The sequence below is a fragment of the Lipotes vexillifer genome, unplaced genomic scaffold (genome assembly GCF_000442215.2).
Source record: "Lipotes vexillifer unplaced genomic scaffold, Lipotes_vexillifer_v1.1 scaffold645, whole genome shotgun sequence".
Taxonomy (NCBI): domain Eukaryota; kingdom Metazoa; phylum Chordata; class Mammalia; order Artiodactyla; family Lipotidae; genus Lipotes; species Lipotes vexillifer.
In genome coordinates, this window is record NW_006777439.1 from 2,039,241 (window position 1) to 2,054,635 (window position 15,395).

A 15,395-nucleotide genomic window follows, 5' to 3' on the forward strand; every position below is an offset into this window, starting at 1 on the left:
CTCTCACTGTTGCGGCCTCTTCCGTTGCGGAGCACAGGCTCTGGACACGCAGGCTCAGCAGCCATGGCTCACAGGACCAGCCGCTTCGCGGCATGTGGGATCTTCCTGGACCGGGGCACGAACCCATGTCCCCTGCATCAGCAGGTGGACTCTCAACCACTGCACCACCAGGGAAGCCCTATTTTCACTTTTGTTGCCTTTGCTTTTGGTATCAGATCCAAAAAAATCATCACCAAGGTGGATGTCAAGTTGCTTACTGCCCATGTTTTCTTCTAGGAGATTTATGGTTTTAGGTCTTATATTCAAGTCTTTAATCCATTTTGAGTTAATTTTTGTGTATGGTGTAAGGTAGCGGTCCAGTTTCATCCTTTGCATGCAGCTGTCCAGTTTTCCCAGTATCACTTATTGAAGAGATTGTCCTTCCCCACTGTATATCCTTGGCTCCTTTGTCATAAATTAACTGACATATACATTGGTTTATTTCTGAGCTTTCTATTTTGTTCTATTAATCCATGTGCCTGTTTTTATGCTAATACCATTCTCTTTAGATTACTACTGCTTTGTAATATAAATAGTTTGAAACCAGGAAGCATGATGCCTCCAGCTTTGTTCTTCTTTCTCAAGATTAATTTCGCTATTTGGAGTTTTTTGTGGTTCCATACAAATTTTAGAATTGTTTGTTCTATTTCTGTGAAAAATGCCATTGGAATTTTTATACGGATTGCATTGAATCTGTATATTGCTTTGGGCATTATGGACATTTTAAAAATATTAATTCTTCCAATCCATAGCACAGAATATTTTCCATTTATTTATATTATTTATATTATAATTTATAATTTATATTATAAATTTACATTATAAATATATTAAATTTATATAAATTTAAATTTATATTATAAATATATAAATATATTAAATATAATTTATATTATTCTTCAATTTTTAAAAATCAATTATTATTATTATTTATAAATTTATTTATTTATTTATTCTTGGCTGCGTTGGGTCTTCATTGCTGCGCATGGGCTTTCTCTAATTGCAGCGAGTGGGGGCTACTCTTCATTGTGGTACGTGGGCTTCTCATTGCGGTGGCTTCTCTTGTTGCGGAGCATGGGCTCTAGGTGAGCGGGCTTCAGTAGCTGTGGCACGCGGGCTTAGTTGCTCCGCGGCATGTGGGATCTTCCTGGTCCAGGGCTTGAACCTGTGTCTCTTGCATTGGCAGGCTGATTCTTAACCACTGTGCCACCAAGGAAGTCCCTATTTTATTATTTTTGATGGAATTGTAAATGGGATTGTTTTCTTAATATTTCTTTATGACATTTTGCTGTTACTGTATGGAAACAACAGATTTCTATGTATTGATTTTGTATCCTGAAAGTTCACTGAATTCATTTATTAAAGTTTTTTTGGTGGTCTTTAGGGTTTTCTACATTTAATATCATAGCATCTGCAAATAGTGACAGTTTTTCTTCTTCCTTTCCAAACTGAATTTCTATTATTTCCTTTTCTTGCCTAATTGCTATGGCTTGGATTTCCAATTACTGTGTGATTTAAAATGAGTCACCTCATCACTCTGAACCTGTTTATTATCAGTGAAAGAGGGGCTTTGGCCCTCCAGATGATCTCTGAAGTCTGTTTCACTTGTAATATTTCATTCCTCTAAATCTGTAATATAGTCTGAGTTTTCTTGAATTGTTTATGTATAATTTAAAAAGTTATTAGGTTAAGGGGTAAAAAGTCACTTATGGGATTTAGGTGTCTCCTCTTCCTGCCCCTCTTACCCCTGAAAGGGATGAACTGAAGTGTGTGACTAGAGTATTTTATTCTCCAAGATGAGCTTCATTTCAGGTGTACAGAGATGAAGGGCAAACTTTTAGCTTAGGTGCTGCTCAAGCCGCCTTCTCTCTGGCAAGCATGTTTGAATAAAGAAATAAACACTAACGTCTGTCCATGGACTAATCAACCTAACAGTATAGTTGAATAGAGGAAATTAATGTGGGTTTGAATCTGGGCTTGAGTGGACTCCCTGTGCAGGCAGTTTAAAATCCCTAAGCCTGTTTCTTTATCTGTAAAATGGCAGTAACATCATCTTATTGGTCATCTAGAGGATGACATGAAATAGAATACTGTATATATTTTTTAAGTGCCTAGTATCCAGTGGACACTTAAAACTGTTACTTGCCTTGATGATATCCCTTATTTGTGGAATCTAAAAAATACAACAAATATTGTATTTGTGAATATAACAAAAAGGAAACAGACTCACGGATATAGAGAACAAATTAATGGTTACCAGTGGCAGGGGGTAGAGGCAATACAGGGGTGGCGGAGTGGGAGGTACAAACTACGGGGTGTAAGATTAGCTACAGGGATGTACTGTATCAATACAACACGGGGCATATAGCCAATATTTCGTAATAACTGTAAATGGAGTTTAACCTTTAAAACTTATATAAAAAATAGAATTAAAAATATCACCAACCTATACAATCAAGAGCAAACAAATGCTTGTTGTTTGAAACGACTTTAAAAAAAATTACTTGCTTACAAAATCCTCACTTAGAAAGGAAACAAAACCTCTGGGGTACCCCCGCCTTCCGGGTAGGCTGGAGTTGGGAATCAAACACCCTTCTCCCCTCTCCCTCCCCTCCCCCCGCCCACCGGCGGCCCCCAGCGGCCGTGAGCCCGCAACAGCACCGCCGGGAGGAGTCAGAGGCGGGGCCGGCGGAAGTGCTCGTTCGCCGCTGTCAGCTGCGCCGGAAGTTCCTGGCCTGGCCTGGCGGTAACCTTAGGGTCTTTCCCGCCCGAGCAGCCACGGCCGCCGCGGGGGTGGGCTTTGCTAGTCCGAGCCTCAGCCGGGGCCAGGTCTGTTAGGTGCCAGGAATCGCCGGGTTGCGCAGGAGTTCGCTGAGGTTCCCGGGGAGTAGGAACCGCGGGCGCAGGGCCGCCCAGCCGACATGTCTCTAGTGGCAGAAGCCTTCGTCTCGCAGATTGCAGGTAGCGTGCATGGCCGCGGACCCGGGCGGAGGCGGGGACCGGCGTGGGGCAGTCGTGGGGAGCACTGTGGGCTTTAGGACTGCAGGTTTCCTCCAGCCTTGCAGCATTAGACGCTGAACCCAGGCCTGGGGATTGAGGTGGGCACTGACTACCAGCCGCATCTCATAGATGAGAAAACGGAGGGGGAGAAATTTGGCCAAGGTCACCCGGTAGGACTGGGAGTTCCATCTGCTTTTCCTGGGCAGTGCTTTGTCCAGCTGCCCACTGGGTCTGGACGTGTTGGGGTGCGTGGAGAGTGCCGTGGGTTGGAATTAAGATAGGGGCGTGGCCACAGGGGCAGGGCTTCTGAAGGCTTCAGTGATTAAGTATGGGGGCAGCCTCGGTGTGGGACCTGAAGTTTAAGGGGATTGTCACTAGTGAGTCGCCATTGTCATTTGAGTGGCCACCGAAGTTTCCTCTTCAAGCAGCACAGTATTATCATTTGCTACGTCTCTAGGATTCATTGACACATTTTTAAGTCTACATGAATTTTCTGAAACGCCTTTGACTTGACGGACTGAACATGACTGATGTAAATAGATTTATAATGTATTTCTGTTATCGAGGTTCTTATTTACTGTAGTGAAAGAAATTACATATTGTTGAGAAAGTGAGGAGACTATTGTAGGTGTAGGTTGACGGGTCATAGTTAATCTTTAAATGGAGTTAATCTTAAACATCCTAGCAGTATTCTCACGGTGAGTACGGTAAATATTCAGTCACGAGGATAAATAGGTACATTTACAATAAGGTAGAATTTTTGAAATGGAAAGTACTGAATGTGTTACAGAATTTTCCAAAATGTTTGGCATTGCATTTGTGTGAACATACACTTCTTTTTTTCCTTTTTTCACTTAAAGACTGTTTTCTGAAAGAGAGGGAAGCTCCCACTAGATTGCAAGCTTCATGAAAGCTGGGATAATACTTATTATGTCTCTAGTATCTTTTTTTCTTTTTAAAATTTATTTATTTATTTTTGGCTGCCTTGGGTCTTCATTGCTTTGTGAGGGCTTCTCTCTAGTTGCGGTGAGCGGGGTCTACTCTTTGTAGCGGTGCGCAGGCTTCTCATTGCAGTGGCTTCTCTTGTTGCAGAGCACGGGCTCTAGGCATGTGAGCTTCAGTAGTTGTGGTACGTGGGCTCAGTAGTTGTAGCTCATGGGCTCTAGTGCGCAGGCTCAGTAGTTGTGGCGCACGGGCTTCGTTGCTCCGCAGCATGTGGCATCTTCCCGGACCAGGGCTAGAACCCCTGTCACCTGCATTGGCAGGTGGATTCTTAACCACTGCACCACCAGGAAAGTCCCTGTCTCCTGTATCTTGAGGACCTGTCAGTTGGTGCTCAGTAAATATTCACGACCTGAATCAATGAATAATCTTGAGATTTCAAACAACGATTATTTCTATTTATACCATTTATGTTTAAAAAAAATTAGGTCATTAATTTAATTTAGATTGCTGCTATGTTAAAATATTTCAATGTATGCTGATATTGGTATACTGTATTCCCTAATGTGTGATTTCTTTTAAAGAAAAAATGATGAATATCTTTTAGTAAGCTTTTAATAAGTTTGGAACTTTGCTTCCATTAGTGAAATTTAAGAATTTCTAGGAATTTTATCAGTCTGTCATCTTAGCTTTTTGGAGTGGTCACTCTAGGAGGAGGCGTTTATAGATGGCTAATTCAATAAATGGTGTTGGGACAACTCCTAAGTCATAACATTGCTAGAATAAATTCCAGATGAATTAAAGATTTAAGTGTAAAATAAGAACAAAAACCAAATTGTAATAAAATAATTAGGAAAAAATATAGGAGATATAGCGTAGGAAGCCCAAGCAAGACACAGAATTCAGGGTTCATGGAAGAAAAAAATTATGGATTTTATTGCACATAAATTTAAAAAGCTTTGTACGATAAGAGACATAAGTTTCTACAAATTAAGAAAAAGACAGTCCAACAGAATCAAAGATAAAGGACAGGAACAGGCAGTTCACAAAAGGGGAAATACAAATCAGCAGTGAAGGTATGAAAAGATGCTCTCCAGTAATTTCCACTCAGTTGGACCCTCAAAGTATTGGTGAGTCTGTAAGAAATCACTGCCTTTTGGGAACTTAACATAGCAATATTTATTTAAATGCTGTTAACTTGACGCAGAAATTCTTCTTCATGAGATTTATCTGATAGAAATAGAAGGACCAGTATTTAAAGAAATATACAACAGTAATAATTGTAGTATTACTTGTAATAGCAAAAACCCAGAAATGTCCTAAGTTATGGCATACCCACATTATTACAGATACTAAAAATGAAGAGGTATATCTTTTAAATGTATTGGCTTGAAAACTCTGATTATCTTAAGTAAAAACAAGTTATAGAATAGTGTATGTGTGTATATGTATATAGTATGAACCCACTGTTGTTAAATAAATGAACCCTGTATAAACATCTGTATGTAAGCAAAGAAAAATATAGAAGAATATTCAACTAATTTTAACTAGTAATGTCAGGGTAATAAGGATAGGATGTTGGTGGAGTGAGAATATTTTACTTTTGAATTTAAATGGTTCTAATTTTAAAAATTTGAAAGATTATATTTTGGCAACAGCGAAAAAAGGGTGGCTATACCAATAATTTATATGAAACCTTGTATTTGATTTGTAAGTGTGACTCAAATCTAACAACTAATCACAGCAGTCTGCTTCTGGCAGTAATAACGGTTTTCTTGGAAGAGATCAACCTCAAGAGATTAGAGATATATATCTACATAGTCCCGTTATAACTTAATAAGTAAATGTGAATCTGTTTTTGTAGTTGAGTGCTCTGTTTTTTAATGTGTTTAACACTTTGCTTATTATTCTTTCTTTCAGTGGGCCAACAAACTGGTATTTCTTTTGGAAACATTTAACGGCATCTTACATCTATCTGTGCTATTCATGAAGTGCCGTCCTTGAGAACCTCATTCATAAGGACATCTTTTTGAAAGCCTTCTCTGAACTCCCCCATGTAAATGAACCTTCTGTCTCTTTACCACTAGCGTATCTCTCACCAAGTCCTCTCAGTTCTTACTCCTTATTGTGACTCAGTAGCTATTCTCTTCATCTCCACTGCTATATTATTACCTTAGTTTAGGGCTTTGTTATTTCTTGCTTGGATTACTGTAGTAGTGTCTGAATAGGTTTTCCTGCTTTCAGTCTGGTCTCTTTCTAGTACAGCCTCTACACTGCAAAGCCTCAGTGGGTTTTTGTCTGTGTTGTTTTATTTTTATTTTCCTAAAATGCAGATTTAACTCCTCTTGTTTTAACACCTCATTGGTTCCCCACTGTCAGTAGAATGGAGTGAGGCATACAAGAGCCTCCAGTGAGTTATTCCAAGTCTGTCTCTCCAGCCTCATCTCTCATCACCCCTTTCCTTGAACTCTTGCCTTTCTAAACTATTAGTAAATAAATAAACTATTAGTAGTGTCCATCTTTGGCAAATGTTGCCTTTTCCCTGAACTGTCCACTTTGCTTGGATAACTCCTGTCTGTCCTTTAAGACTCTGAGCACATTTTAGCCTGTAAGTCTACCTGACATTTTTTTCCTGTGTAATAAGAAAGGTTTTTTGTTTTGTTTTGTTTTGTTTTTCTTTTTTATTCTTTTTGCGGTACGTGGGCCTCTCACTGCTGCAGCCTCTCCCGTTGCGGAGCACAGGCTCCAGACGCGCAGGCTCAGCGGCCATGGCTCACGGGCCCAGCCGCTCCACGGCATTTGGGATCTTCCCGGACCGGGGCACGAACCCGTGTCCCCTGCATCGACAGGCAGACTCCCAACCACCATGCCACCAGGGAAGCCCGGCTTATTGTTTTTTTTCTTTTTTTCTCATAATAAAAATGATACATTACTACTGTAGAAAATGAAAACCATCCAAAAGAATACAAAGTAAAAATCACCTAAAATCATAAATTTAAAATCTCATCCTCATCATTAAAACTTTGGTGAACAAAGCTACCTCATTTACTCTCCCTACAAATAAAAAAAAAGAACATAAATAATATATAATATGATTACTTTTTTGTAATCTGTTTAGTCATGTAGCATATCGAGCTCTCTTTCCATGTCTATGAATGGACTGACATATATATCATCATTATTAAATGGTTGCATTAGTATTTCACGGTAATGAAGAAATCATAATTAGCTTATCTAGTCTTATTATGATGGGTATTTGGGTGTTATATTAGTTCGGCCTGAGAAGCAGAAGTGATAGGAGCTCTAGCGCTTGTTCTAGCTCTGTCTACACACACACACACACACACACACACACACACACACTCTCTCTCTCTCTCTCTCTCTCTCTCTCTCTCTCTCTCTCTCTCTCTCTCCCTCCCCCTCTCTCTCTCCCTCTCCTCTCTCTTATGCACGCATGCACGCGTGCGCGGAACTGGCTTGTGCTGTTGTTGTGGGGTTGGCCAAGCAAATGCTAAGTCCGAAGGCAGACAGCCCTGAAGGGGGTCCAGGAGGAGGAGGGAGCACGTGCCGCAGGTGCTGCTTGCAGAGCCCGAGCTTAGGGAGGATTTAGGTCCTCTGTTGGTAAGTTTGGCCCACCCAGGATAATCTCCCTTTTGATTAACACAAAGTCAGCTGATCCTGGACTTTAACTATATCAGCAAAATCCCTTCACAGCAACGCCTAGATTAGTATTTGAATAACTGGGAGGTGTTTGCTACAAAATGGCTGCTCCCTCCCTTCTGTCTTCCCAACACCTGCTGGAGGATACCCCTTGTAGCTCACCCTAATAAACAGTAGAAAGGGTATTCTGGCAGATGTAGTTCAGTCTAGCCAGTTTCATGAACCTCAAAACCATCACAGGTGTATATGACTTTGTAAACAGTGCTTACAAATACATATTTGTGTATCTGAGTAGTTTCTTTGGATAAATTTCTTAAACTGGGAGAGAATTTTGAATTTTAACTCAGTGACATGGAAATAAATGGTAACTTATGGTTTTGAATTAATAGCTTGGATCTCTAGATAATGATATGCTAGATTAAGAACTTTAAAAAGAGGATGAAAATAGTCCTGGATATTGAGTGGTTTTCAAAATCTTTTGTAACAGCCTATGTATTTTAAATTTTAACTTGTTTTTTTAACTGGCAAAATTTTCCAATACATTAGTTGAGTTTGAGGTTTAAAAAAAATTATTTTTTTCAGATAGTTGGGTAGGCACATATCCCGGGGAGGGATTGAGTATTCCCATTTGGGTTGTATGGCCATATTTGGAGTAGTCACTGTAGCCAAAAGGACAGAGTACTGTGATGGACAGGTCTGACTCACTTGCCCATCTCTTTACCAGGAGTGACTCCAGTTTTTAGGGCTCCACAGTGCCACCAGATACACGCAAAAAGCTAGAGAGGTGCTGAGCGCTAAACTGCAGGAATCTCCTACAGTGTTGATCACTTCCTTCACCTTACTTTCTTCCTGTGGACTTGGAAGTGAGAGTCAGACCTGGGTTCTTATTCAGCTACTTGCTAAATGTGTGACCTTGGGCAAATTACTTGCCTTTTTAAGCCTCAGGTTTCTTATTTGCAAAGTGGTAAAGATAATTATAGATTATTTAAGGACTAGATGACAAAAGATAGAAAATGCTTGGCATTGTGTCTGGGACATAGTAAGCACTCAGTAAGTGTTCATTAATATTATTTTTAGCTCATTTGCCTATCAGTTTTTCTCTTTTACTGGACTTTGCTTCTGTCCTGTGTGAAGATACAAGTTTGGTAAAGCTTTTAAAATTACCTGTAAATAGAATACATAATTTATTTCAATAATATAAAACATCTGTAAACAGTTACTTTTATTAAAATTACTCCTGTAATAAATTATTCTAAGATATTTGTTTCAAGATTATACCTTTGATAAGTTCCAGCCATATTTATCTTCATTATATAATTGTATCTTCAGTATAGGTCATAGGTATAAATACTCTGAGACTTTTTCAGTGGTGATTTGTTTGTTAGCATTGCTAAAAGGTTTTAGCCTTAAAAACTTAGCTGCTAAGTATCTGGTTGATGATAAGAGTAAGCGTCCTTTTTTTTTTTTCCCTTTTCTGCAGTACGCAGGCCCCTCACTGCTGTGGCCTCTCCAGTTGCGGAGCACAGGCTCCGGACGTGCAGGCCCAGCGACCATGGCTCACAGGCCCAGCTGCTCTGCGGCATGTGGGATCCTCCCGGACCGGGGCACGAACCCATGTCCCCTGCATCGGCAGGCGGACTCTCAACCACTGCGCCACCAGGGAAGCCCCTTAGCGTCCATTTTTGACCCACTGTGCTAGATGATATATTGATACATAGTTGCTAGTATTAACAATTTGATCATGTTAGGCATTTTTCTTGTTTTATGGATGAGGAAATTGAAACTCTGTTAGGTAATAGAGTATAAAGGTTAGGAACAAGGCCATTGGAGTGAGACAGAACTGAATTCTAAGCTCAGTTCTGCTTTCTGTTTTATTATCTTGGGCAGAGCTTTCTAGGCCACAGTTTCCTTATTTGTGAAAAGGGGATAGTATATTTTATAATGTATTCTAAGCACCTAGGGTAGTACATGGTATGTTCAGTATGTGGTAGTTTGTTACTGCTTTTGTTCCCTAGGTGCCTCTGAGGATGTTACCTTTGTACTGTTATCCCTTTACCATTTTGGTCAGCAAAATATCCAAAGTGTCTTTATTTTTATTAATTTCTATACCATCGTTTCTGAATGATCTTATTACTTCACTAACGTGTTGATATAGTTTAAGCATATTAGTTAATTTTATCATACTATGATTATTAATCTTTTGAAATCAGGACATTATCTGTTCTTTATTTAGAAGCTCTGTAAACTATGTAAAGGATGAAAAAGAAGACTTGGAATATTTCATTTATCTCATTGTGGGCATGCAGGTGCTTAATTATTTAAATTTATTATTAATTTTATTCTCGCAGTTGCATTAATTTATGGTATGATCTAGGAAAGTAGTTTTATAGGTTCATGGCACTGATATGTAAGCATTTTGAAAGTAAGTATAATCAATATAGGCATGTTTAAAAAATTTTTGCTTTTATATCAATAATAAAGTGCTTTTTATTCCATCTTTCTTCCACATGAATACTGGGAAATTTGGACTTTGAAAGCATTTCAGAAGCGTCTTAGAGGCCCAAAGTGGAAACTATGGGTTAAAAGTCCTTTGTAAGATAGAAGTGATGCTATTGCTCACAAGATTTATTAAGAGTGAAGAAAATGGTAGTCAAGGCTCTTACATCTGTATATCTAGTATCTAATAATTGCAACAGATATTTGAAAAAATACAGTGCGTTCAATTCTTTTGCTCTTAAAAATAAAGATATTTTGTTAGTTATTTGTAGTCCACATTCTGAGGATTCTCCAGTATTGAGGAAGGCACTGAGGAATTATTGAGAAGTTACTGAAGTGGCCATTACATTTCAGAGAATCTCTTTTCATTTGTATTAGTTGTATGAATAGACTCATACCGTAGTGCTTATCACCTCGGCACATGTAAAGTTGATATTGAAGGGGCAGATGGAGAAGCAAAACAAAGACAAAATAGGTTATACTTTAGATTAGAGGCAAAATACAGTTTGACAGCAGTGTGACCTATTTTCTTTTATCATATGAACAGGTTGAAAACCAAATTCTTAAAGGCAATGTTTATTTCCTTTTAGAAAACTTTGGTATGCTGTTAAGATCACTTGGAAGGCTTGTTTTTCATTGTATAATAGTCCATGTTAAGCATAATGTGAGTTTTGATTTTCTTGTGTGCTTCATTAACATTCTGTACTCTGAAATTACATGATTTTTCATTTTTAACTTAAAAGATTTTGGTGATGTATGCCCCATAAAATTTGTCAGTCTTTCTTCTGTGAAGACTTTTTTTTTTTTTTTTTTTTGCGGTATGCAGGCCTCTCACTGTTGTGGCCTCTCCCGTTGCGGGGCACAGGCTCCAGATGCGCAGGTTCAGCGGCCATGGCTCACGGGCCCAGTCGCTATGCAGCATGTGGGATCTTCCCCGACCGGGGCACGAACCGATGTCCCCTGCATCGGCAGGCAGACTCTCAACCACTGTGCCACCAGGGAAGCCCCTTCTGTGAAGACTTCTGAGTTATTAATGTTAGCTCAAGCCTTTCATATATGAGTGAAAATTGAAAGAAAACATCAAACTTCTTAACATTTTGCAAGCTTTTTTGATATTTCTTGATAAGCAGTTTTCAGATGGGCTGAAGATGTCACATGAAGATGAGATATTAAATTCAGGCTTCTCATTTTTTGTTCAAAGACAGAAGTTATAATATTCAGCAAATCCAGCCACAGACATTTATGTGTAGAAGTTTCTGCCTTGCCAGTAAGAGAAATGCACGTTTTAATTTTTTATTGCTTTGTAAATGATCCTGTACTCTATTCTTGAACACTTCTTATTTTTGTACGCTCTATAAATGAATCATGGTTTTGAACTTTCCTACATCAGTAATAAAAATGAAATTTGATTGGTTAGTAATAAAGAAGGTTCTTTTCATAAAAACAATCATTTTGTCATGGCAATTCCCATTAACTGTAACTGCATTAGCAAAATAGAAACCATAAAAAGCATTTCATTATGCTTGTACACTTTGCTATGTTTTTGTACTGATTATATATTTTTATCTCTAAGAACTTTTATAAACCAGAGAAGTTTCTTCATGGCTTAACCTGAGATGTTATCATTCCTAATTTGGTTAGATGGTTTTATTTCCAGACTTACAGCAATTTTTTGCTGTCAGATATCTTTTAGGCTTTAGATAGCAAAAGACCTGCTTGTATTTTCCACAGAATATATTTTTAGGTTGAGTATCTAATTTGCATTAGGTGCTCTGCTAAGTGCTGGGGTACAAAAATGAGTAACAGTTGTTGCCTTTGGTGAACTTATATTCTTGTGTTGATCAGATCCATTGAAACAAATACAAGGTGGTGTATCCTGTAATAGAAATGCTAATTTACTGGGCCTTTTACCTCCCTTCTCTCAAACTGAATTAGGGGTGTTGGATATTTAGTGAACATCTCAACTCCTCTCCCTGCCCCTCACCTTCTGTCTAGCGCACTTGTGATTGTTTTTTTTACCCAGTTCATATTTCGTCTCCTCTCGTGAATTCTTTCCTGTCTTCCTCAAGCAGATTGTTATTTCTTCAAGAGGATTCCTGTAGTGCTTTATACATCCCTCTGGTCTGATGCTTATATTAATAATTGTTACTGAGTACATTCTGTGAGCTTAGAGACTGTATATGGCATTTACATAGTTTATCTAATTTTATTCTTCCAAGAACCTTACAAGGTAGATGATACTTCCCGTTTTTACAGATGAAGTAAATGAGGCAAGAAGAGGTTCTGCAACTTGGCTAAGGTCACTTAGGCAATAAGTTGTAGAGTTGGGAGGGGAACCCAGGCATGTCTCACTTCAAGACTTATGTTTTTTCCCTACACCACTTGTATTCATTTATTGTATTGTAAATGGTTATGTGCATCTCAGTCACCTCTTCTCACTCCCTCTGCTCTGTGCCCCCCACCCACTCAACAAAATTAGATCTTAGAGAGCAATGGCAGTTTTATATTCATCTTTGTCCATTTATCATAGTCCCTGGTACATTTTCCAAGTTTAATAACCTATGGTTGTTTAGTTAAGTGCTTTAATGTATTTTTTTCAGCCTCTCTGAGGATTTTCCATCCCTGTGCTTCTGTTCATGAAGGGATTCTGTGATGGTTAGTCTATGTTATCTTATTTCTTGTTTGTTTTTTCTTATTCTTTTTGTTGTTGTTCTTGGGGAATCTGGCAATTCTGCCAAGACTTCTGCAGGTATAACAACAGATCAAATCCTCTGTAGGGAGTCATTTGTTTCACGGCTAGCTGAGAGGAGTGAGGGAGGAGGAATAGAGAGTTCTTTGGTTACCTAGCTTGATTTGAGAGAGTGGGTGTATGTCACGTACTAGAAAAGGGCAGATACTTAAAATAATAGGTACTATTGTTACAGTGATTGTAATTGGTTTAGAGTAGTGGAGAGGATTGTTTCTTAGTTGGAGGGACATTTATTTTCCATTTTCTAGGATTAGATTTAGAGAACCATTAAATCTTGAAGGTTAACACTGTTAACAATGTTGAGGTCTGATACTTGTGTGGGACTGTTTGTCTTCTCTGTTTTTCGGCCAGTTACTGCACTTTTAATCTTAACCAGCTGTTTTTGCATAGTTCTGCTATTGATCTCATATTCATCTCTATTTCTGAGAAAAGTTCAGACACGGTGTCAGTGTTTCCTCTTTTATGAATTACAGATTACCATTTTTAAAAAGAATTCAAATTTTGAGTCCTAGCTACAAGGTTCATATCTGTTCATAGTCACCTGGAATTGGCCTGCTGTTTATTGGAAATTAATGAAAAATGGTGGATCTTTTTTATAATGGGGCGAAGTCTAAACATAACCATTTGAGAGAATGACACATGAATACTTACTAAGAATGGAAAGTTTTCAGTTTAACTTGTATTCATTTTAGCCTGAGTTATTGGCTTGCTGATACTGTGAATTTGTTTTCTTCACCCTTGTTAACCTCCAGAAGTTTGTCAGTTTTATGAAATTGATCCTTGAATACCATTTTGAAATTGATCTCTAGTGTCACATAGATAGGTTCAGATGGCTCACTTTCAAGTCTCATAACTACTAACTTAATTTTACTTTCCTTATTGATTACATCTAATGGAAAAACTATCATTTAACCACTTTTTGGTTCCAAAGCAAGTGCAGCCTCAGTTCATTAGTCTTAAAAGCTTATTCTGGAACACTATTAAATTGCAACATGTTACTAAAGCATGTTTTAAAACATGGCTTTAAGCCATATCCACAAATACTTAAGTAGAATAAGATGGGTAAAAATCTTCTTGAATAAAATTAATCTACATAGATCCTTACTGCCACATTCTGTAAGGCAAATGAACGAAAGAGGTGAAAAGAACTTAATCTTATTTGAAGTGTACTCCATGTCCTGTGGACAGTACTTTTTTTTTTTTTTTCATGGTGGTCGCAGACCTTCTGCATCAGATTTACTGGGAATGTGTGTGGCAAGTTTGGATTCTTGGCCCTCGTTTCTACAGTATCAGAATATCTGAGTTTAGGGTTTGGTGGAAATATGCAATTTTACAGAGTTCCTTAGGGGATTCATATACATTAATGATTGAGAACCATTGTTGTAGGATGATTGTAATTTCTTTAATTATAATTAATTAATTATTATAATTATTACCTAAGAACATTTATTTGTGGGCTTTGTAGGAAGTTAGCTAATACAGTTCTGTGTTCATTGAATCTGGAGCCAGACTACCTGGGTTCAAACCCTGGGTCTTGTCACTTATTAGTCACTGTGACTTTGGCAAATTACTTATGGTTGTTCCTTAATTTTCTTATTGTAAAATAGGGATAATAATAGTAGTGTTTACCTCATAAAGTTGTTGTGAGGTAGTTACTATGTCAGGCATTTAAGTGCACAATAAATGCAATAAGTCTTTTAAAATCTATTTCAGTTTTACTGAGGTATAATTTATATACCCTTTTAAAGTGTACAATTAATTTTTAAAATATGTTTACAGAGTTGTGATTATTACCACAATCTAGTTGTAGAAGGAACATTTTCATCACCCCCAAAAGAAATTTCTTGCCTGTTTACAGTCATTCCCATTCCCATCCCAGCCTGAGTCAACCACTAACCTACTTTCTGTAGATTTGCCTATTCTGAACATTTCATATAAATGGAATCATACAATGTGTTTTCTTTCGTGACTGGCTTTTTTCACTGGGAATAATGCTTTTGAAGTTCATCTATGTTGTAACAGGTATTAATGCTTGGCTCTTTTTTTATTGCCAAATAGTATTCTATGGTATGGATATACCACATTTAGTTTATCGACTCATCAGTTGATGGTCATTTAGGTTGTTTCCACCTTTTGTTTACTGTGAATAACACTGCTGTGAACATTCTTGTACAAATCTTTGTGTGGATATGTTTTTCCATTTCTCCTGGGTGAATACCTAGGAGTGGAATTGCTGAGTCATAATGGTAATTCTGTGTTTAACATTTTGAGAAACCTCCAAACATTTTATATTCCCACCAGCAATGTGTGAGAGTTCCAAATGCTGTACATCCTCTAAACATTTGTTATTGTCTCTCTTGTTGATTAAAGCCATTCTGGTGGGTGTGAGGTGGTGGCATCTCATTGTGGTTTTGATTTGCATTTCTCTAACGACTCATGATATTGCGTATCTTTTCATGTGCTTGTTTGGCCATTCATGTTATCTCCTTTGGAGAAATATCTATTCATA

The 15,395-nt window shown here is 38.1% G+C and overlaps 1 protein-coding gene across 1 annotated transcript in view; it reads left to right on the forward strand.

Annotated features, from left to right (window-relative positions):
- The first annotated feature begins 2,764 nt into the window (after nucleotides 1-2,764).
- MTX2 (metaxin 2) overlaps nucleotides 2,765-15,395 on the forward strand; it is a 64,920-nt gene continuing 52,289 nt past the window's right edge. Inside the window, exon 1 of the mRNA XM_007451094.1 lies at nucleotides 2,765-3,000. Coding sequence (XP_007451156.1) covers nucleotides 2,961-3,000 — 40 coding nt within the window. The 5' untranslated portion in view covers nucleotides 2,765-2,960. The remainder of the gene's footprint in view (nucleotides 3,001-15,395) is intronic.